Here is a 24,805-nt window from a genome sequence, read left to right on the forward strand (position 1 = left end):
TTTCCTGTCTCTCCCCACTGCAGTCCATTCTTCACTCTGCTGCTCTGATCATTTGTTTTCAAAAAAAAAATTAATCCATCTTCTCACTGAACAACCTCCAGTAGTTGCCCTTCCACCTCTGCATCAAAGAGAAACTCTTTACTGTCAACTTTAAAGTACTTCATCACTTCTCACCCTACTGCATCACCTCTCTGATTTCCTACTAAAACTCAGCCCACATGCTTCACTCTTTTAAGGCAATCTGCTTTCAGTACCTCAATTTCATCTGTCTTGCTACCAACCGCTTGACACATGCCCTGCCTCTAGCTTGTTACTCCCCCCACCATCATATATGACAGAACTCACTCTCTCCACTCTCAAGCCTTAATGAAATCACATCTCCTCCAAGAGGCCTTCCCCATCGAAGGCCTCATCTCCCCTACTCCCTCTCTACTCTGTATAACCTATGCTCTTAGATCTGAACCTTTAAGTACTTGATAGTCACCCCACCCTCTTGCACAGCACTTATGTACATATCTGTAATTCATTTTGTCTGTCTCCTATAATAATAGTAATGATGACAATAATATTTGTGGTATTTAATAAGTGCTTACTATGTGCCAAGCATTGTACTAAGTGCTGCAGTAGATAAAAGATAGTCACGTCCCCCTTGGGGCTCATATTTTAGGTATGTGTGTGTGTGTGTGTGTGTGTGTGTGTGTGTGTGTGTGTGTGGCATTTGTTAAGTGCTTACTTTGTGTCATGCACTTTACTAAGCACTGAGGTAGAGACAAGCTAATTGGGTTGAACACAGTCCGTGTCCTACATGGGGCTCACGGTCTGAATCCCCATTTTATAGATGAGGGAACTGAGGCACGGAGAAGTGAAGTGACTTACCCAAGATCACACAGAAGATGTGGCAAAGCCAGGATTACGACCAAAACCCTTCTGACTCCCAGTCTGTGCTCTATCCACTAGGCCACAGTGCTATTCACTATTCAGTGCCATTCTGCTTCTCCATTAGGAGGGAGCACAGGCTTTGAATCTCCATTTTGCAGGTGAGGAAACTGAGGCACAGTGAAGTTAAATGACTTCCCCGAGGTCACACAGCAGACAGGTGTCGGAGCTGGGATTAGAACCCAGGTCCTCTGACTCCCAGATTTGTTCTCTTTCCACTAGACCACATTGCTTCCCTTCCAGACTGTGAGCTCCTTATCGGCAGGGAAAGTATGCTCCACCTCTGTTGTATTTTACGCTCCCAACCACTTAGTACAGTGCTATGGACAGATTAAGCACTCTATAAATTTTATTGATCAATTGGAGTAGATCATTTCCCTTTCACATCAGTCTGGAATTTTTCCCACATCAACATGTCCAAGACCTGAAAGAAGTCTGGGCCACAGGCCTCCAGGAAATCAATCTGTGGACATTGTAGAAGTTGAGTAAAAATTGAAACTATGATTCCAGACATGGACTCTAGTTCACGCTGCATCATCCTTGCTGCTTTGTGATTGGGAATGTGACCAGTGGCCACCATATGTGGCTCGTGGCCACTTCCCGTTACTGTGATCACTTACTGGGAAAGAGGATTCAGAGATCCAGCAAGGCTGAGGATTCAAGTCGTCCAAGGTTTGCCCTTTTTCCCTCTGTCCTGCTGTTCAGTCCCGGGGGCTGAACATTTTACATTTAGGAGACAGACCTTAGATTTTTCATTCTATCATAGAAGCAGAGTGGCCTAATTTTGGTATTTGTTCAGCACTTACTATGTGCCAGGCACTGTACTAAACGCTGGGGTTCATAGATACAAGATCATCAGGACACAGTTCTTGTCCCGCATAGGACTCACAGTCTGAATCCCCATTTTACAGATGAGGTAACTGGGGCATAGACATGCCCAAGGTTGCAGACAAGTCGTTGTAACCCAGGTCTTTCTGCCTTCCCTGCCCTTGCTCTATCCACCAGGCCTAGTGGAAAGAGCAGAAGCCGGGTTGTCAGAGGACTTAAATTCTAATCCTGGCTATGCCAGTTGCCTGCTGTGTGACCTTGGGTAAGTCACTTAACTTCTCTGTGCCTCATTTCTTCATTTGAGAAGCAGCATGGCTCAGTGGAAAGAGCCCGGGCTTTGGAGTCAGAGGTCACGGGTTCAAATCCCGGCTCCGCCAATTGTCAGCTGTGTGACTTTGGGCAAGTCACTTCACTTCTTTGGGCCTCAGTTACCTCATCTGTAAAATGGGGATTAAGACTGTGAGCCCCACGTGAGACAACTTGATCACCTTGTATCCCCCCCAGTGCTTAGAACAGTGCTTTGCACATAGTAAGCGCTTAACAAATACCATCATTATTATTATTATATGTAAAATGGAGATTCAATATCTGTTCTGCTGCCAACTTAGACTTAGGACAGAAACCGTGTCTGACCTGAGTATCTTCTGTTTTTTATGGTATTCATTAAGCACTAACTACGTGCCAGGCACTGTTCTAAGCACTGGGGTAGATGTGAGCTAATCAGGTTGGACACGATTGGACACAGATCGTGTCTCCCAATCCATGTCCCCCAATCCATGTCTCCTTGTCCTCTTTTATCTCTCCCAGTGCTTAATACCATTCTTTGCACACAGTAAGCCCTTAGCAAAAACTGTTATTACAATAATAAAAACAACAATAATTACAATAATAACAATTAACCAAGCTCTGGCTCTCAGGATTGTCCAAACAGGACACTATTTTCCTCTTTTCCCTATGCCAGCTCATTACAAGGGGTGAACAGTGGCCTGGAACATGGGTGTCCTGATTCCCATACTCTTTCCAGTAAGTAACAGTGCTTCCATTCACAAAAGCCCCATTATCCAACTGCTCCTCTGTGGGAATTCACCTCCCCCAGGCCAAGCCTCATAGCTCCCAGACCTCTGGAAAGTGATGAATCTGCTGCCCTGGGGAAAGTCTTTTTCTTTTGCCCCACTTTGCTAGAGATGTTGGCAACCCCATCTGACAAGAAGACAAATGAGGAACTATTTGGTAAGTTGTGGGTGTGCCACTTCAAGGGCAGCTCAGGTGAGGTGTTTCATAATAATAATAATGATGGCATTTGTTAAGCACTTACTATGTGCGAAGCACTGTTTTAAGCACTAGGGGGGATACAAGGTGATCATGTTGTCCCACGTGGGGCTCACCATCTTAATCCCCATTTTACAGATGAGGTAGCTGAGGCTCAGAGAAGTTAAGTGACTCGCCCAAAATCACACAGCTGACAAGTGGTGGAGCCGGGATTAGAACTCCTGACCTCTGACTCCAAAGCCCGTGCTCTTTCCACTGAGCCACGCTGCTTCATACCCTTCAGACCCCATTAGGGGGAAATTTGAGAATACGGACCTTGGCTCTTCGGCAGCTCTCGAATATTTTGTGTGTGTGTGTTGACTCACTGGACAGGGAAAATTGTTTTAAAAGATTGCTTAGTTGCCAAATACCTTAGAACATCAGTGGCTGCAATTTTAGGGCAGAGTGGGATGCACAGAATCATTCTACCTGGTCTGGCAATTCAATGCTTGAAGGATTTTCTGCTTCAATCAGGTCAGGGAGTTCTGAGATGACCAGGATAAATGTCACTATTGAACAGCTGCTCTTTAGGATTGTCTGATGATAGCCTTAAAGTGCTACACTACTTGGACCCCCAAACAATGTATTTTTCAGATAGGAGATGCAACACTCCACCAAAATTTATTAAAGCTGAAATAACTGAAGGTAAAAAACCAATTTATATGGAAGGCGATGAATTGCTTTATAAATGTTTGGATGGTTTTGAAAGTGAAGGCTCGACTCTAGTAACATGTTCGGGAACCACTTGGAAAGGAGATCCTAAATGCAAAGGTAATTTTCATTAGCATAATTTAATGAATGATAACATTGAAATTTATATGCAAAAAGACAAAATCTTGCAATCTCCTTATTTGGATATCCTTAGAAGAAACGGATTCTGGTTTGGGGGGATGGAGGTATAATCCTACCCAAAGGTTACAGTCTTAATATCATGAAACCAGTGACAGGAAGTGCCTAGAGAAATGCTAAGCACTTGTGGGTGTGCAAAAAATACTTATTGATCAACTCCTGAAAGAATCTTTGAAATGTCCAAAGGAATTGTAATCTCTGTTTTTCCAATTTTTAGTGCTGTCCTATGAATCTTCTTAGAATCCTAGGAAAAGAGTAAAAAGTATCAAAGAATCCAGGTTTGGGTACACCAGAGAAGGAAGCAGTGTTAATCAGTTAAATAATTTTTAAAAGTTTATCCATAATTAATGTAAGAACTTTCCATTTTTATGTCCCTTTCCCTTTCTTCATCCCCTACTTCCTTTCCAAATTGTCTTTAATTTTACAGCTAACCACTTTCCCAGTCACTTACTGGCCAATAGACATCTGAGAATCAACATGCCTACAGAGTTAATCTAAAGAGAGATATCGCATTCCTTTATTCATTCATTCATATTTAGTGAGCACTTACTATGTGTAAAACACTTTACTAAGTCCTTGGGAGAGTACAGTACAACAATAAACAGACAAAGTCCCTGCCCACAGCGAGCTTGCAGTCTATGGTGGTGATGGTTGGGGGGAGTCAGACATTAATATAAATTTAAAAATTACAGATATGTATACAAGTGCTGTGGTGATGAAAAGAGGGAAGAACCAAGGAAGAAAGTCAGGGCGATACAGAAGGGGGTGGAAGAAGGGGAAAGGAGAGCTTAGGCAGGGAAGGTCTTTTGGAGGAGATGTGCCTTCAATAAGGCTTTGAAGAGGGGGAGAGTGGTTGTCTGTCGGATTTGAGAAGGGAGGTGTTCCAGGACAGAGGCAGGACAAGGGAAAAGGGACAGCAGTGAGATACATGAGATGGAGGCAGAGTGTGAAGGTTGGAATTAAATGCAAAAAGTGTTGGCTGGGTAGTAGGAGAACAGCGAGCTGAGGTAGGAGGGGGCAAGGTGATGAAGAGATTTAAAGCCAATGGTGAGAAGTTTTTGCTTGATGTGGAGGTGGAGTATTTTGAGGAGTGGGGAAACATGTCCTGAATGTTTTTGTAGAAAAATGATCTGGGCAGCAGAGTGAAGTATCGACTGGAGTTGGGAGAGACAGGAGGCTGGGAGGTCAGCGAGGAGGCTGACCCAAGTGGGATAGAATAAGTGGTTGTATTACGGTGGTAGCAGTTTGGATGGGTGGGTTTTAGTGATGTTGTGAAGGTGGGACCAGCAGGATTGAGTGATGGATTGAATACGTGGGTTGAGTGAGAGAGAGGAGTCAAAGATAACATCAAGGCTTGTGAAACAGGAAGGATAGCGGTGCTGTCCGTAGTGATGGGAAAATCGCAGGGAGAACAGGGTTTGTATGGGAAGATAAGGAGTTCTGTTTTGGATGTTAAGCGCGATACATCCAAGTACATCCAAGTAGATTCCTACTGAGCAACAGTGCTACTCTCAACAACTGCATAAAAATTAATGAGGACACAGCAGTGCATATTTCTGTCAAGAAATTCTTTGCCCCATGGTCACCAAATCCACAACTAAATTCGAGCAGCCATCTGGAATTGCCTAATTATCATTATCAAGTGCTGTCAAGTCATTGTCAATTCATAGCAACTCTATGGATATATTTTCTCCAGATCATCCTGTCTTCTGCAATAATCCATCACCTTGCTAACGGTTCTTCCGTTACCGTTGTTATGGTTTCTATCCATCTAAACCGCCGTCCTGCCTCTACCAAAGTTTCCTCGGACTTTTCCTAGCATTAGTGTCTTCGCCAGAGAATTAGTCCTCCTGAGGATGTGTCCAAAATTTGCTAATCTAAGTTGAGTCATTTGGCCTTCCAAAGACCACTTTAGTTTAATTTTTTCCCAAATTCCAGCTCTGCCGCTTGTCAGCTATGTGACTTTGGGCAAGTCACTTAACTTCTCTGTGCCTCAGTTACCTCATTGTAAAATAGGGATTAAGACTGTGAGCCCCACGTGGGACCTTATATCCTCCCCAGCGCTTAGAACAGTGCTTTGCACATAGTAAGCGCTTAACAAATGCCGTCATTATTATTATTGAAATACATTTGTTTGTTTTTGAGGCAGTCCATGGTATTCACAAAAGCCTTCTCCAAAATCACATTACTAAAGAATCGATGCTTTCTCTATCTGTGTTTTTTTTTCACTGTCCAGCTTTCGGATCTATCCATTGTCACTAGAAACAGCATAGAATTGACAATTTGTATTTTTGTGGCAATTTTTGTTACATCAGCACATTTCATGACTTATTCCAGGTCCTTCATAGCAAGTCTTTCTTCCTAAGAAAAATCTTCAGCGTATTTCCAGACTACAGGCCACCATTGTAACCATCCCAACACCCTCTGTTCCTTTGTGGGATGGGGTCAGAGGGGGATGTCTGTCCCGGGCACCTTCCGCTCATGAGCCCTGGTGGGGTGAGGAGCCCAAATTGAGTAAGGCTGGGCTTCTCCATGTCCTTCACCTCTCACTTCCCATTTCTGACCAGGGTTGTAAATGTCCTCTTCAAATGCTGAAGCCGCAACAGCTATTGAACGTCAGGTCCACTTAACAGCATCTCGATAGACCTTCCACTCCCTCCAGCGTAGTGTGTGACTTCACCTGTTTTCAAGCAAACTTTATCTTCGTGGACAGTAAACCACTACAAGCTATTATTGACTGTCATATTTCACTGATTCTTTTCAGATCATTCCTGTGGCTCTCCACCTTCTGTTCAATATGCCGTCATTGTAGGCAACGAAAAGGCAAGGTACAAACCTGGTGAGACAGTGCGCTACAAATGTTTAGGTGATCTAAAAATGTTCGGCGTTACGGACATAGTATGCAAAAATAAGACCTGGACAAAGCGCCCGGAGTGCAAAGGTACAGTATATTTTATGCATTTCAAATGAGAACAGAGACAGTAATTCTGTCAGTCTTTGAAGGAATAAGTCCCAAGATGCCATCGACAAACAAAGGATTATTTTGATTATTTTCTTGTCTTATGCTGTTGAGTTGTTTCCGACCCATAGCGACTTCATGGACACATCTCTCCCAGAATGCCCCACCTCCATCTGCAATCGTTCTGATAGTGTATCCATAGAGTTTTCCTGGTAAAAATACAGAAGTGGTTTACCATTGCTTCCTTCTGTGCAGTAAACTTGAGTCTCCACCCTTGACTCTCTCCCATGCTGCTGCTGCCCAGGACGAGTGAATTTTGACTTGTAGCAGACTTCTTCCACTTGCTATCCACTGCCCCAGCTAGGAATGGAATGGGTATGCCTCTGCCTGACTCTCCCTTCCGTAGCTGAAACTGGTAGAATACTGGAAATTCTCCAAGTGCAATTCTGAGAAAGGATTTTGATTATTACTGTGCCTCCTTTCAAAATGACTTCTCTTCAAGAATTGGATTCAAGGGGATTTTCTGAGAAAGAACATCACCACTTTCAGTAGATAAATTGAAAAGTTGGTTATTAGGGGAAACATGAATATAATCACATATGTATGTATGTTTGTGTTGTTGTATGTGTCCTTTGGGTTCAAAGATAATGCAGCTGACATTTCATCATTGTGGAAGGGTTTTTTTTCTGGTATCTCTTAAGCACTTAGGCACTGCATTAAGCACTGGTGTAGATACAAGCTATCCAGGTTGGACACAATCCATGTCCCGTATGGGGCTCACAGCCTTAATCCTCATTTTACATAAGACATAACCAAGGCACAGAGAAGTTAAATGATATTCCCAAGGTCACACAGCAGACAAGTAGCAGAGCTGGGATTAGATCCAAAGTCCTCATGATCCCAGGCTCATGCTGTCTCCGCTAGTCCATACTGCTTCTCATGAGGCCACAGTGCTTCTTACTGCATTTGGCTAACAAGACCAGTGTGTGACTGACAGCCCCTTAAGCACCATGAACACATCAATTTTCCTCCTTGTGGTCCTGTACCCAAATTTACTGAAAGGAGCTAGAATTCCCTTCTTTTCTTCATAGAAACATATAGCAATTCTAAACACACAGATATAGACACAGTCATAAAGACTGTGACTGCTGGATACTCCCCAGCCCTTTATTCCTGCCAAAGTAGCCCTGGGAGCTAGTTAGGGAAAATGTCACCTAGTGTCACCTGAAGGGCAAGTGAGGGAGATCTGTGTGGGGCCACTCTGTCTGGACCTGGGTGGCAGTTGGCCATTTGTGGGGCTGTAGGAGGCTGGGCTGGGTTGGGTGCCAGGCTCAGGGTGATGGGGTATGGAGTTGGCAGACATTCCAAGGGTGCACCATGGAGGTGCCAGGGTGCTGAGTTCAGTTTCCCAGGTCTTCCCCACTAGTGCCCATCAGGTGCCAAGTTATGGATTCAGGATGGAGGAGAACTAGCCATCCTGCTCCCAGAAAACCTCCACGGGAGGCAGGAACGCTGCTCTGACCCACTGGGACAGAACAGTACCCAAGGCCCCCCTCCTGCCACTCCCTGCTACACCAGGACTGCCCCAGGCTGCCCAGGTTAGAAGGGTGCACCCACTGTCTCCATCTCAGGACCATGTAGAACAGCCACCAGAGCCTCCAGCCCAACCACCGGAACCTCCGGCTCAATCCGGGTTTCTGCCTCAGTGGCTCGATACCAACTCCCTCCCCGGTCTCCCCGCAGGATTAGCCTCACTCGGAGATGGGCTGAAGGGAGGCAAATCAGTGATCCTCCCAGGACTGAATATAGAAGGAAAGACACCTTTGCGGAACCTGTATTCCGGGGGGCAGCAGGAGGGAGGGATGTTAGGGAAGAACCGTGCAAAGGCCCCTGCAGCTGTCCCGGCTACAGAAGCCTCAGGCTGATGGCAGCATTCACGTTGAGTTCCACTCTCCGCCTTTCCCACCACACAGCCCCCAGCCTGGATCCAGCCCTGGACACACCCCAGATAGACCGATTGAACTCTCAGGCTTCCACCCACATTGAGCCCCGCTCAGCAGCCGGCACCTCCATGATGCTTCTCCAGTACCCAGCCTCAGGCCCTGGGCTAGCAGGATGGCAGCAAACTCAAACCCCCGTGAGACCCAGAGGCAGCCCCCAGGGTGAGGATTTCACAGGACCTAAATTAAAAATGCAAAAATAGATGAGCAGAAGGTTTGAAGGGGCAAAGAGAATCAGTGAAAAATGAAAGAGAAATGGTTGCCACTCACGCGCAACATCACAGGGTGTATGATAGGCATCTTGCATCTGGATGCATGTCACGTCTGCTATATGCTGAGCGATAGCAACCACTTACCTTAGAGAAGCAGCACAGCTCAGTGGAGAGCACAGGCTTTGGAGTCAGGGGTCATGGGTTCGAATCCCAGCTCTGCCAATTGTCAGCTGTGTGACTTTGGGCAAGTCACTTAACTTCTCTTTGCCTCAGTTCCCTCATCTGTGAAATGGGGATTAAGACTGTGAGCCCCCCGTGGGACAACCTGATCTCCTGGTAACCTCCCCAATGCTTAGAACAGTGCTTTGCATATAGTAAGCGCTTAATAAATGCCATCATCTGAACCTGGTCCTGCTCATTGTCTCCTAGCTCAGTGTTTTGCTTTGTTTTTTTTCATGGTACTTGTGAAGCGCTTACTATTAGCCGAGCTCAGTACTAAACACTGGGGTAGGTACAAGATAATCAGGTTGGACACAATCGCTGTCCCACATGGTGTTCATGGTCTAAGTAGCAGGATTTAATCCCTATTTTACAGATGAGCTAATTTAGGCCCAGATTGGCTCTGTGACTTGCCCAAGGCCACACGGCAGGCAAGTGACGGGAACCAGAAATGGAACTCAGGTTCTCTGCCTCTCAGGCCAGAGCTCCTTCCACTAGGACAAACTGCTTCTAATGATCATAATGTTCCTTCTTTCAGAGGAAGGCGGAAAATGTGGTCCACCTCCGCCTATTAACAATGGGGACATCACCTCTTTCACATTTGCTGAATATCCTTCGGGAGCCCAGGTGGAATACAAGTGCCAGAACCTTTATAAACTGGAGGGTTCCAAAGTTGTGAGGTGTGAAAATGGGCAGTGGTCAAATCCACCGTCGTGCTTAGGTAAGTGTTAAATATTCTCTGGGATATTAAGACGATCCAGGAGTGAACACACAGTTGTGAGAATGAAATTGACACAATATGTCACTTGATCTGTCCTCAAAGTTTTTGGAGATCTCACTGAGTGCAGAATCACCAACAGGTTTTTAAGCCCATGCCCCCAAAGAGGATGAGGCTATACATGCTACTTTCACCATCAGAGTTGTAGGATTCAAGTCCTGCAACAAAAAAGAAGGGCAACATTAAGATGAGCGTGTATAATTCACACTTTTGATGAAACACAAACTTATGAAATCAGAAAAAGTCCCTTGTCCCACCTATATAGGGTTTAAACTCTATCTTATCCCTTACGATACAGATGAGGAAATTGAGGCCCCGAGAAGTTATGTTTTACCCATGGTGATATTGATAATATTGATAAAACTATCATATTGATAGAATTATGGCTTCAATTCAAAACTACAGTACTCAAGAAATAGGGTGGGGTGGCTTTAACACGGGGATTCAGAAGACAGTACTTCCCAAGTGCTTAGTACGGTGCTCTGCACAAAGCGCTCAATAAATATGATTGAATGAATAATAATAATAAATAATAATAATGGCATTTATTAAGCGCTTACTATGTGCAAAGCACTGTTCTAAGTGCTGGGGGGGTTACAAGGTGATCAGATTGTCCCTCGTGGGGCTCACAGTCTTGATCCCCGTTTTACAGATGAGGTAACTGAGGCACAGAGAAGTTAAGTGACTTGCTCAACATCACACAGCTGACAATTGGCAGAGCTGGGATTTGAACCCATGACCTCTGACTCCAAAGCCCGTGCTCTTTCCACTGAGCCACGCTGCTTCTCGAGAAATGGATGAATGAATGAACTTTATTTTAGGGAATTGTCATGCTACCCACCCTGGAATGGGGCTTCATATTTTTCCTTGTGCCTTGGGATTGTCCCAGATGCTTCCCTCCTCTTTGGGGTGACTGTCCTCAGAGTCGGAATGATTTTGGAAGCCAATCTTCCCTTCGGGATGGGATGAATGGCACCTTTAAATATTGGAGCACTGGAAAGATCATGAGTCTGTGAGTCAGAGGATCTGGGTTCTAATCCTAGTTCTCCTCCTTGCCTGCTTGGTGACCTGGGACAAGTCACTTAACTTCTCTGAGTCGGGGGGAGGGAGGGGCGAGAGGTGAGAGGAGACTGTGAGCCCCTTCTAGACTGTGAGCCCACTGTTAGGTAGAGACCGTCTCTATATGTTGCCAACTTGGACTTCCCAAGCGCTTAGTACAGTGCTCTGCACACAGTAAGCGCTCAATAAATACGATTGAATGAATGAATGAGAAGAGGAGGTAGAAGGACCTCTGCCATGAGCAAGTGATGTTTTCTGATGTGCATCTCTTCCCCCTTTCCTCTCTACTCTTGTCCTGTGGCTTCCCCTTCCCAAAGTGAAGGAGGCATTGGGGTGGGGAGGTAGGAGGGGTAGAGTGGGATGAAGGGGAGGGGTGATGGGGATCTTCCTTTTCCCTACAGTCAGATTGACATTCCACACTATGCTGTGCAGCAGGGCACCTTCATAACTGGCCGGGAGGAGTCAGAGGTTCTAATCCCTGCCATGTGGCTTTGGGCAAGTTACTTCTCTATGCCTCAGTTTCCTCATCTGTCAAATGGGCATTCAGTGCCTGCTCTCCCTCCTACATAGACTTTGAGTTTCACGTGGGGACAGTTAATCCAGCCTGATTAACTTGCGTCCTTCTCAGAGTTTAGAAGAGTCATTCATTCAGTCATTCATTCAATCGTATTTATTGACCACTTACTGTGTGCAGAGCACTGTACTAAGTGCTTGGGAGAGTACAATACAAAAATAAACAGACACATTCCCTGCCACAGTGAACTTACAGTCTAGAGGGGGCAGAGAAATAAATGAATAAATCAATTACTGATACATAAGTACTGTGGGGCTGGGATGGGAGAAGAAGAACAAAGGGAGCAAGTCAGGGTGATGCAGAAGTGGGTGGGAGAAGAGGAAATGGGGGCTTAGGGAAGACCTCTTGAAGGAGATGTGCCTTCAATAAGGCTTTGAAAGGGAAGAGAGTAATTATCTCCATCCCTGACATATAGTAAGAGTTTAACAAATGTTATGGTAACAATAATGATAATAACAATAATGAAGCAAGTATCAAAATCACCCCAATTGTGAGAAATGTATTTTTTCCTAAAACAAAATTGTCCCTTATTTCTACAATAAGTATGAAAGCTGTTCAAAATTTGTAGGGGTCCACGTCCTCAATTCCTTCTTAATGCTTTGTAAAATGGGAATCTGCTTTGTCTCCTGAACAGAAAATCTGATCTTGCCCTCCCTTAACAGACAAAATAAAGCTGCTGACCCTCCTGCTTGACAGGTTTTGTGTCTTCAGTCAGTCTGGGTTTGGACACTTGCAGAGATGGATGGAGAAACTAAATCTAACCCCACAATTTGGCAACAAATGATTACTTGGCTGGACAAATATGTTCAGAATGAGGGAGAAGTGGTGACCAACTATCACCTTTGTTCCCAAGGCAACCGTTTTACTGGGAAAATGGATTAGACCTAAAGATGATCTTTGAGTTGGGGAGTGGGCTGGGCACAGTGAGGGGAGGGAAGGATCAGGGAGACAGTAGAAGTGAGGAAGGTTAAGGTGAGGTAAGTGGTAGACTCGGAGGGGATGGATGGGAGGCTGGGAAGGTCTAAGCTTTTATCCAAATAGACTCCAAGCTAATCTTCAGCCTGTAACTACCGTATTTAACCCTGAAAAATTTGTCACAATTCCAGTTAGATAAATCCCTTGACTTTGCTGATCATTGATCATAGACGACCATTGTCATTCTATCCCGACAGACGCGTGTACGGCATCTCAAGAAGATATGATGAGAAACAATATAAAGTTGAGATGGGAAAACCACAAAAAATTGTACTCTGAAACTGGAGATATTATTGAATTTGCCTGCAAAAACGGATATACGAAAGCTCAAGGATCACCTCCTTTTAGAGCGCAATGTATACAAGGAAAATTAACCTATCCCAACTGTGTTAAACAATGTAAGTTTCCTTCTTCAGTGAACAGTGTAATTAGAAAAAGAAATTTCACTGCTTCTCTATGCTAGAAGTTCAGGTAGTCCCAAACACAACAAAATTGTAGCTTGAACTCAGTCAATCAATGGTATTTATTGAGCGCTTATAGTGTGTAGAGTACTGTACAAAGTGTTTAAGAAAGTATAAGTCACTTAACTTTTCTGCGTCTCAGTTTCATCTGAGGCATCTGCCAAATGGGGATTCAATATCTGTTGTCCCTCCTACTTACACTGTCAGCCCCATATGGGGACATGATCACCTTATTTCTACCCCGGTACTTAGTACAGTCCTTGGCACTTAAAAATGCCACAGTTATCATTATTACAATGTCTTCTTCCATCCCATTATTTCCCCTCACCCTGCGATCCACACCATATGTTAACATCTCTACCCCAGGGGTTCCCCCAGTCTCACCAGACTTTGTCTCATGTAACTCCCTCCCCTTCTTTCCCCCACAGCGGGTCATTCCCTCATGTTCCTCAGGTTCCCTGTGTCACCCTACACTCCATTATCTAAACTTGCTCCGTTTGGCTTTAATTTTTTTTTTTACCATGACCTTTCCCATCTAGCCCAGCCCTTTCTGTGCCACACATTCCCTCACAGGATTCTCTCCCACCCCTATTGGGACCTCAACCCCCTGGGATAGGGCTGGTACAACAATAATAACAATGATGATGGTAATAATAATAATTCCATAATATTCCTTCATTTATTCACTCAATCATATTTATTGAGCACTCATTATGTGTGGAGCACTGTAATAATAATACTAATGATTATAACTATGGTACTTGTCAAGTGCTTACTATGTGGCAAGCACTGTTCTAAGTGCTGGGTTAGATACAAGTTAGGGTGGACACAGCCCCTGTCCCACATAGGGCTCACGTTCTTAATCCCCATTTTACAGATGAGGTAACTGAGGCCCAGAGAATTGAAGTGACTTGCCCAAGGTCACAGCAGACATGTGGCAGAGCCAGAATTAGAACCCATGACCTTCTGACTCCCAGGACCATCTCTATCCACTAAGCCATGATGATTCTCTTACTCTTACACTTAAGCACTTGGAAGAGTACAGTACAATGATAAACAGACACATTCCCTGCCCACAATGAGCTTACAGTCTAGAGTCGGAGGGAGACAGACATTAATATAAATAAACAAATTACAGATATTTACATAGGTCCTGTAGGTCTGGGAAGGGGGATGAATAAAGGGAGCAAGTCATGTTGATGCAGGAGGGAGTGGGAGAAGAGGAAAAGGGGGCTTAGTCAAGGAAGGCTTCCTAGAGGAAATATGCCTTCAGTAAGGCTTTATTAGTACTTATAAATGTTGTAGTTATTTAATAATAACTACAACAATAATAGTAATAACAGAAATAATAGTAATACTTGTGATATTTAAGTGCTTACTAAGTGTTAAGTACTGTACTCCTCACTGGGGTAGGCACAAGTCAATGAGGTCAGACACACTCCCTGACCCATCATGGGGCTCACAGTCTAAGAAGGAGGAAGAATCAGTATTGAATCTCCATTTTACAGATGAAGAAACAGCCCTGGGTCAACTCGTATTCATTCATTCATTCATTCAATCCCATTTATTCATTCATTCGTTCAATCGTATTTATTGAGCACTTACTGTGTGCAGAGCACTGTACTAAGTGCTTGGGAACTACTGAACTCCTCCTGTGTGCAGAGCACAGAACTTAGTGCTTGGGGAAAGTAGAGTACAACAATAAGCAGTCACATTCCCTGCCCACCACAAGCTTATAGTCTAGAGGCAGAGGAGACATCAAGACAATTAAATAAAATTACAGATATATGCTTAAGTACTGTGGGACTCAGGGTCAGAGGAGAGCATAAGGAGCTAGCCAGAGCAGTGCAGAAAGGAGTGGGAGGTGAGGAAAAGTGGGGCTTAGCCTTGGTAGGCCTGTTGGAGAAGATGTGCCTTCAATAAGGCTTTGAAGGTGGGAAGATTAATTGTCAGTTTTCCTTTCCTTATTTTGGACCTTGGACCTAACCCAACGGCAGGGTCCACTTTGAGTTCATATAAATCTGGTCATGTTATCATCTGAGCCCTCTAGACTGTTGGCTTGTTATTGGCAGGGAATGTGTCTGCTAGTTCTGTTGTATTGTACTCTCCCAACACTTAGTACAGTGCTCTGCACATGGTAAGTGCTCAGTAAATACCATTGATTGATATATGTGTACTTGGGTAAAAGAGAAGATATTGACGTGGGGTAGAGAAAGTATTTCATACAATCTGTAGTTTTACTGAGTGCCTACCATCTGCAGAACAATGAATCAAATTCTTAAGAATGTGTTATACAATTATGTCAGATCCCTGTTCTTAAGGAGGTTACTATCAAGCAGGGGGATGGACAATGGTAAAATAAATTATAAATAGGAGGAAGAATTAAAGAATGAGGATTTTTACGTAACTCCTACGAGGGTATTTGAGTGATGCCTAAGTGTTGTAACGGCAGTTGAATGTTAAAGGTGGGTAAATTAGAAATCAATCGGAGAAGCCCTCACGGAGGACACGTCATTCGGAAGGATTTTGAGGATGGGGACAGCAGTGGCAATAGTAATGGTAAGCGTTTACCTTGTGCAGAGCTTACCAAGGGCTGAGAAAAAATCCACAGGTGAAAATTAGGCACGAACCTGGTCCTCAGGGGGTTCGGAATCTAAGAATAAGGGAGGAGAAAGTGGGCTGGCAACAGGATGAACCAAAAAGAATGCCAAAGTGAATTAAAGAAAGACCGTGATCTATACAGCCAGAGAGAAAGGATTTTGTGGCTGGAGGAGCAGAGTTTCCTTGTGGCTCAGAGACCAACAGTTACAGCAGGTGGGAAGGCCTCATGCTGCTGCTGCTCCTCATCCTCTTGGCTCTAGGCGGAGGGGACAATGGGATTCTTGATGGGAAGGGAACAGCCTCCCTCCGGTATGGCAGATCCTGTTGGTCAGATACAAAAGGATCAGAGGGTGAGTCACTGTGGCCGCCTTCCTCCTCACCTCCCTTCCTGGCCGAAAAAAGAGGGGGTGATGGAAATCCATCGCAGCCTTGAGTGTACAGGGCATTTTGGGAGCGGGCCCCCTGGGTTTCAAGTTGGAAAGATGACAGGTGTTACTGGTGGTTTCATTCATCGGTCTAGTGGGAACAGGGGCAGGGGATAGCATACTAGGTTTGAGAGTCATTCCCAGAAAGGTGGTAATTGAGGCTACTGGAGCAGATGGACTCCCAAAGGAGTAAGTATAATTTAGGGAGACAAGAGAATTCAGATCAGAGTTTCGATGGATGTCCAACATTAGAGAATTGGAGGAGGAGCAAGAATGGGGAAGAGACTGAAAAGGATCTATCAAAGGGGTAAGTGGAGATCCAGGAGAGAACTAATCAATCGATCAATCAATGCTATTGACTGATAATTTATTTTGTGCAGAGCACTGTACTAAGCCTCCATGCATGCTTTCTTTACTCTTGTGCATAAGCTGTGGAAAACTGCTGGAGGAAATCCAGATATCAGGTCGACTTTGTCCATCACCATGTAATCCTCGCCTGCCTTATCTCTCCCCTCTCCTCTGCCCAGCAACAGTATTTCTCCATCCTTATTGACTCTCATGCTCATTGCCCTCAATCAATCAATCATTCAGTTGTATCAGATACTTAACTCCCTCCTTAAACACCCTGTCCCTCTGACTCCCCCATGCTTTGCTCCTAATGATCTGGACGTGTAGTTTTTTGATAAAATTAAAAACATCAGGCATCATCTCCCTAAAATTTCCAGTGTTGCTCGAATCCCTCCTTCCTCCTGCCCCACCTTGACTCTCCTATCTTTCCCAGCAGTATCTCAAGAAGAGATCTCAAACCTCCTCACAAAATCTACCCTCTCTAACTCTGCTACTGTCCCCAATCCTTCACATTTTATCAAAACGCTTGGCTCCCTCCTTTCTTCCCTCATGGACATTCCTCTTCAACTATTCACTTTCCAGTCACTTCTTCCTCACTGCTTTCAAACATGTTCATGCATCCCCTGTGAGAAAAAAGCCCTCCCTTGATCCCACGACTCTCTCCAGTTTTTGCAACGTCTCCCTCCTACCATTCCTTTCAAAACTCCTTGAGCAAGTTGTCTACATCCTCTGCCTCCATTTCCTTTACTCTCAATCCAAAGATTGGATCAGATTACCCGATTACCCCGTTTTATCTGGCTTCTGCCCCCTTCTCTCCACTGAATCTGTCTCTCAAAGATCACAGTGGTCTCCTTATTGCCAAATCCAACAATCCCTATTCCATCCTAATCCTTCTCTACCTCCCAGTTGTCTCTGCCCTGTCAACCACCCCATCCTCCTGGTAAAATTATCTCACCTTGGCATCACTGACACTTTCCTTTTCTTGTTCTCTGATTATCTCTCTGGATACTCATTCTTCATCTCTTTCATCGGCTCCTCCTCTGCCTCCTACCCTCTAATTGTGGGAGTCCCTTAAGTTTCAGTTCTGGGTCCACTTCTATTCTCTTTATCTATACCCCCTCAATTACAGAACAGATTTGCTCCCATGGCTTCAACTACCATAACTGTGCAGATGATTCCCAAATCTACATCTCCAACTGATCTCTCTCCTACTCTGCCAACTTGTATTTCTTCCTGCCTTCAAAATAGTTCTTACTGGATGTCATGCCAATACATCAAACTTAATATTTTCTAAACAGAACTCCTCATCTTCCCACCTAAACACTGTCCTCCCTGTGAATTTTCCATCACTGTAGACACCACCTGAAACCTCCCTGTCTCACAAGGCTGTAACATTAACATTATCCTGAACTCATCTCTCTCATTCAACCCATATATCATCATCATCATCATCAATCGTATTTATTGAGCACTTACTATGTGCAGAGCACTGTACTAAGCGCTTGGGAAGTACAAATTGGCAACATATAGAGACAGTCCCTACCCAACAGTGGGCTCACAGTCTAAAAGGGGGAGACAGAGAACAAAACCAAACATACTAACAAAATAAAATAAATAGAATAGATATGTACAAATAAAATAAATAAATAAAAAATAGAGTAAAAAAAATATGTACAAACATATATACATATATACAGGTCTGTCACCAAATTTGCCTGTTCTACCTTCACAGCATTGCTGAAATCCCTCCTTTCCTCTCCATCCAAACTGCTGCCAAGTTGATCCAATCACTCATCCTCTTCTGCCTTTACCACTGCATCAGCCTTCTTGCTTTCCTCCCTTCCTCCTGTCTCTCCCACGCAAGTCCGTACCTCACTCTGCTACCTGGATCATTTCCCTAAAAAAAATCAGCCGATATTTCTCCACTCCTCAAAAACCTCCTATGGTTGCCCATCTACCTCCGTATCAAACAGAAACTCATTACTGTAGGCTTGAAATCTCTCAATCAGCCACCCCCCCCAACTCCTACCTTTCCTCACTCATTTCCCACTACAATCTAGTCCACATATTCCACTCCCCAGTACCAACCAAAGCACTGTACCTCAGTCAAATCTATCACACAGCTGGCTCCTTGCCTAACTCCTCCCTCTGAGTTGGCCATCCCTCCCCCTTTATAATAATGATTATGATATTTCTTAGTGTTTACTATGTGCCCCGCATTGTTCTAAGCAGTGGGATGGATACAAGCAAATCTGGTTGGATACAGTCCCTGTCCCTCATAAGCCTCACAGTTTTAGTCTCCATTTCACAGATGAGGTCACTGAGGCACAGAGAAGTCAAGTGATTTCTCCAAGGCCACACAGCAGACAATTGACAGAGCTGGGATGAAAATAATAATGATAATAATAATGATGGCATTTATTAAGCACTTACTATGTGCAAAGCACTTTTCTAAGTGCTAGGGAGGTAACAAGGTGATCAGGTTGACCCACGGGGGGCTCACGGTCTTAATCCCCATTTTACAGATGAGGTAACTGAGGCACGGAGAAGTAAAGCGACTTGCCCGAAGTCACACAGCTGACAATTGGCAGAGGCAGGATTTGAATCCATGACCTCTGACTCCAAAGCCCATGCTCTTTCCACTGAGCCACACTGCTTCTTTACTCTCAGACCGGTGCTCTATGCACGACGCCATGCTGCCTCTCCACATCATCATCATCAATTGTATTTATTGAGTGCTTACTGTGTGCACAGCACTGTACTAAACGCTTGGGAAGTACAAGTTGGCAACATAATATATGACACCCATGATATACCAGCAATCTCCCCACCTTCAAAGCCTTATTGAAACTACATCTCCTCCAAAAGGTCTTCCCTGACTAAGCTCTCATTTCCCCTGCTCCCTCTCCCTCCTGCATCACCTATGCACTTAGATCCTTACTCTTAAAACATTTGATATTCACCCTACTCTTAGCCCTTCAGCACTGGGTACCTATCCCTAGTTTATTTTAATGTCTGTCTCCTCCTCCAGACTGTAAACTTGTTGTGGGCAGGGAATATGTCTACCAACTCTGTCATTTTCTTCTCTCTGAATCACTCAGTACTGCCCACAGTGAGAACGCCATAGATATCATTGGTTGATGGATTGGTTGATTGAAGGTGCTTAGTGCAGTGCTTTGCTCACAGTAAGCGCTCGGTGGAAACAACTGAATCAGTGCTTTCAATCAGCCTCTAGATTTATTGAGTCTACTTCCCTAACTAGGAAATATGTCATGCTCACCTTTTATCAATTGTTTGTGTTATGGTATCTTGAACATTTACAGGTCTTTTCACTGTTAAATTCATCCAGTTTCGCAAATGTTACATCTATTGATAACATTTCCTTTGGTTCTATCATTTCTTTAGATTAATACCTGGGAAGAAATGAGGACTAAAACCCCAGCATCAAACTTTAGTGGATTTTGTGGCAACATTTGAAGATAAATCTGAAAACTCAGTATTCTGTAGCATTTTCGGCTAGCTAGGATTTACATACCTATTTCCTCATTCATTCATTTTTTTTTTATTTGCCATGCATGTGCCAATACAATGCTCTGCCTACGGTAGACATTGATTATGTTCATAGCTATATTAGTACTGCTAAAGCTAAGGTATATAAAATTAAAATGGAATAGATACCAATGAATTTAGATTCACTAAAACCAAAATTAATACCTTTACCCTTTACCTGAAGTTCAGAATGAATTCTTGTTCAGTCTTTACTCTATCATGGGGATGTGACCTGCAGACCCCTGGGTTATTAAAAAATCATACTCTCTCAACCACTGCTTCAGTTGTACATAAGGGCCTAGGGAACAGATGTTTCAAAAGCTACTGAAATAATCCAGTGCTTCTGTCACACTTGGTAAAATATCGTAATAAAACGGCTTCACTTTGCAGTACCCAACAATTTGTCTGACACTTCTCTAACTGGAAACCATTTTGCAAGGCCTTAAAATCTAATTGGCATTAAATGTTGCAGTTTGTTCAGTTTGCAGTACTGACTTCTACTGAGGGATCCTTTATTCAAGCTTGAGTCAAACTACTAAAATCCACATTCCTGTCAGCTCCATCACATTATAGAAAATTCCAGATGGCATTATGGCACTGCCTTCCCCTTTTTGCCTAATATTGGAGACGACCACCCTTCATCAACAGTTTAACAGACTCCACAAAAGAGAACCCTCCCCATCCAAGCATCCCAGTGAAGGTACCCAGAGGATGAGGTGATAAGTCATTGGGTTTGAAGTGTGATTGGGTGTCGTTGATTGGAGACAGGAGTATTGGGGCACCACCATGGTCCATTGACATCCCTAGTCAGTGATTCCCCTGGACCCAATAGGGTTAGAAAGCTCCCCTTATGGGTCAAGAGAGACCTCACTATCCCCCCAAATCCTCCCATGCCCCTTCAGGTTTCAACCCCAAATGTGGGTTCTCTTGGCTCTGTCATCACTTTGGGGTAGCCTAGGGCATTACTGGGGTAACACTGCATATTCTGGGGTGTTCACTGGTCAAGAGTCTGCATAGTCCTTGAAAGGGCCAATGGTCAAGTCATCTCTTGGGCAAACCCCTATCTGATCATCTGTGGAGGTGGGGGAATCTTTTTCTCACTCCACAATTGTTGCTCCATGATTCCACACTCCCTTTGTTAATAATAATAATAATAGCATTTGTTAAGTGCTTACTATGTGCAAAGCACTGTTTTAAGCGCTGGGGAGGATACAAAGTGATCAGGTTGTCCCACTGGGCGCTCAAAGTCTTCATCCCCATTTTACAGATGAGGGAACTGAGGCACAGAGAAGTTAAGTGACTTGCCCAAAGTCACACAGCTGACAATTGGCAGAGCTGGGATTTGAACCCATGACCTCTGACTCCAAAGCCCATGCTCTTTCCACTGAGCCATGCTGCTTCTCTGTGGCTTCTCAGTGGCCGCTTTATTCTTTTGTGAACATGGATTTGACTCCCTTTCTGGACATGATGGGACCATCTGTTTCTTCCTACAGTTTGATTGTTCTCTGCTGTTGTTTAGTAATAGTTCCAGTCCTATCATCTGGCTTTGTGCTCCATTTGCCACCTCAACTGCCTCCATCATCCTCCCATCCCTTCTTACATCCCCGCCCAAACATTATTTGGGTACCCCAAAGTTTATACCCATTGACTTCACACAACCCCAACCTTGGCGTCAGCCACCCAAACACCAAGAGCTAAGGGAAGGTGCTGGAACACCAATACTTCCTGACATCTGTACTCACTGGGTGTGAGGGTGTAGTGTTCTCACAGTGGGTGGGATGTATGACTAGAATGGGCGCCTACCAGATAGTCACTCAGCTATTGTATGATGAATTTGGGGAGGTGGGATGGAGGTAGGGCTGAAGAGAGGGGTATTGGCAGTCCTACCAAGATCACGTCAATCAAGAAAAGCAATCTCTGTGGAGATTCTATTTCTGAGGGCAGTAGGAAGGCTGTAGTGGGAGGTCTGGGCCCCAGTCTCCAGTGACAGCTGTGAAGATTTTAGCCTAATCCCCCTGGCTGCTGCAAAGACTTAAACCTAATACTCCCTGGAGCAACCTTGAGGCTGGAAGCAGGTGAGGGCAAGGAGAGTCTGGGTGGAACGACTTGCAGGTGGCGGGAGTGGGAGCTTCCATCCACCAATACACCCCCCTACCTGGTGCTCAGAGTTTAGGCCGGCCGAGCGGGGTGGCCAGCAGCCACAGGATCTCACAGGCTCAATCAGATACCGGTTCCCTGGGTGTGGCCCCATGGACAGATCTGGGAAAAGGGGACCACTAGGATCCATGCTTCCTCCGTGCCCTAAGACTGGTCCTGGGGCCAAAACTGGACTCTGGCCATTCACACTCCCGCACCAGTCTAGAACACCATGCCCACTCAGTGCCAGGCTCCCTCGGCTGGGGCCAAGGCTGGACACTGGCTCCCTGCATTCCAGCTTCCCTCACTGTTCACCAAAACTAAGTATCCAACCTCAACAGGGCCCTGCTCCCTCCACCTCCCGGCAATCTGCTCCTGCTCTCCCTTCCCTTCACCTCTCCCCACTGCCCTCATCCCTAATCTCGTGGTCTTAGATCTCACGGTACTTAGGTAAATAAATAGAAGAACACAAAAAACCTTGCAGCAGAGATGTTTTTATTTCAGGGTCAGTAGGAGGGTGAACTGAAAAAAAAACAAAAATGGCTGCCACCCATTGGCAACATTGGAGGTGCGGTGGGGATGACACCATTGCTTGGCGTTCATCATGATGTGCTTTTCTGTTCGGGTGCCACCTCAAATGTCCCAAGCAGTGGTAATCTTGCAGGCATCCAGACACACATCACCCCTGCCATATTCTGCTCTGATGCAGTCACTGTTCTCACTTACCATATGAAGCCGACCCCTTATCATCTTATGTCTCAGTGTTTGCTAATGGACTGGTTCCATATATAATAATAATAATAATGATTCATTCATTCATTCATTCAATCGTATTTATTAAGCGCTTACTGTGTGCAGAGCACTGTACTAAGCACTTGGGAAGTCCAAGTTAGCAACATATAGAGACGGTCCCTACCCAACAGTGGGCTCACAGTCTAGAAGGGGGAGAACAGTGATGGTATTTGTTAAACAGTGCAAAGCACTGTTCTAGGTGCTGGGGTAGATACAAGGTCATTAGGTTGTGCCACGTGGGGCTCACAGTCTTAATCCCCATTTTCCAGATGAGGTAACTGAGGCAGAGAGAAGTTAACTGAGGCAGAGAGAAGACTTGCCTAAAGTCACACAGCTGATGTGGTGGAGCAGGGATTAGAACCCACGACCTCTGATTTCCAATGGCCTGGGTACTGAAATGAAGAACTTGTTCATTGCTCACCCAAAATACACCACAGCTCTCTATTAGCCTGAGCAAGTAAAGAATGTGGGGAATTTTCATGCAGCTTGAAAACTTTGCATATAAACAGTGAGCCCAAATACAGATATTATTAGCAGTTCAATTTCCAAGTACGTAAATGATAATGTTAATAAAGTTGTTGCGGTTTCAATTTAGAATGACAATACTCAAGAACAGGGTATAATTACATTTTATTTGAAAGTGCCAAAATTTCACAATGGTGAGGAATGCCTCTTTACTAAATTTAGATAGTTGTTTATTCCTATAGAAAGTTTTCAGAAAAGCCGGTCCACATTGTGAAAGCTTCATCTCAGTGTTTTCATGTACAACCGTTTATCACAGCAGTTTGGCTTTTTGCCAGAAAATCTCCCTTTTCCACTTCCCCTTCTGAACAGTAAGGCAGGGGCTGAACCTCCTGTTGCAGGTTTGTGTAGAAGATAATCAACCTTGGTTTTGCCCACTTTCAGAGATATACGGAGAAACTAAATCAAACAGTAAAAGGTGAGTTGGAAATATTTCATCAGAATAATGAAAACCTGATGATCAACTCTTATCATATGTCCTGAGACCGATCAAAAGGAAAAGAGCTATCATTTTATCCAGAGAATGTGTTAGACTTACGAAGCAGTGAAGCAGCATGGCCAAGTGGAAAGAGTACGAGTTTGAGAGTCAGAGGACCTGGGTTCTAGTCCTGGCTCCGCCGCCTGTCTGCTGCGTGATGTTGGGCAAGTCATTTAACTTCTCTGTGTCTCAATTACCTCATCTGTAAAATGAAGATTAAGACTCTGAGCCCCGTGTGGGATATGGACTGTGACCAACATGATTAGCTTTTATCTATCCCAGCACTTAGTAGAGTGCCTGATACATAGTAAGCACTTAACAAATAGCATAATTTCTTCTTCTTCTCCTTCCCCATCTCATTCTTCTTCTTCCTCTTTCTCCTCCTTTTCCTCATCATCTTCTTCCTCTTCCTCCTCCTCCTCCTCTCTTACATCTCTCTTCCTCATCCTTCTCCTCCTCTTCCTGGTCCTTCTCCTTCCTCTTTCCTGGCTGGAACAGAGTTCAGTGACCAGTCCTCGGCAAGAGAAGGACCAATTTCAACGAGTTGATTTCCCAGGTCTTAGCAGGGCCTAAGTTACGGAGAGCAGTGCCACTGTAGATGAGGAGTAATGACTTCTAGTGGGGAGTTGGTGGCAGGATCAGAACCACTGTTTTGCATCCACAAACAAACACCAGCCTCCTTCAGGATGATAGTGGGGAAGATGGGGAGTTCTATTTTGGGCACGTTAAGCTTAAGGTGACAAGAGGATATCCAGGTAAACATGTCTTGAAGGCAGGAGGAAATGTGAGACTGTAG

General features: G+C 44.5%; 1 protein-coding gene across 2 annotated transcripts in view; it reads left to right on the plus strand.

Annotated features, from left to right (window-relative positions):
- Positions 1–20,478, plus strand: part of CFH (complement factor H) — an 83,704-nt gene extending 63,226 nt beyond the window's left edge. The window contains exons 19-23 of one of the 2 annotated variants that reach the window (XM_038758331.1): positions 3,667–3,843; positions 6,686–6,862; positions 9,850–10,032; positions 12,895–13,095; positions 19,938–20,478. In XM_038758331.1, coding sequence (XP_038614259.1) covers positions 3,667–3,843; positions 6,686–6,862; positions 9,850–10,032; positions 12,895–13,095; positions 19,938–19,942 — 743 coding nt within the window. In that variant the 3' untranslated portion in view covers positions 19,943–20,478. The remainder of the gene's footprint in view (positions 1–3,666; positions 3,844–6,685; positions 6,863–9,849; positions 10,033–12,894; positions 13,096–19,937) is intronic. The other variant, XM_038758332.1, reaches the window with a different exon arrangement.
- Positions 20,479–24,805: the final 4,327 nt, after the last annotated feature.

The sequence above is a fragment of the Tachyglossus aculeatus genome, chromosome 16, assembly GCF_015852505.1.
Source record: "Tachyglossus aculeatus isolate mTacAcu1 chromosome 16, mTacAcu1.pri, whole genome shotgun sequence".
Lineage (NCBI taxonomy): Eukaryota > Metazoa > Chordata > Mammalia > Monotremata > Tachyglossidae > Tachyglossus > Tachyglossus aculeatus.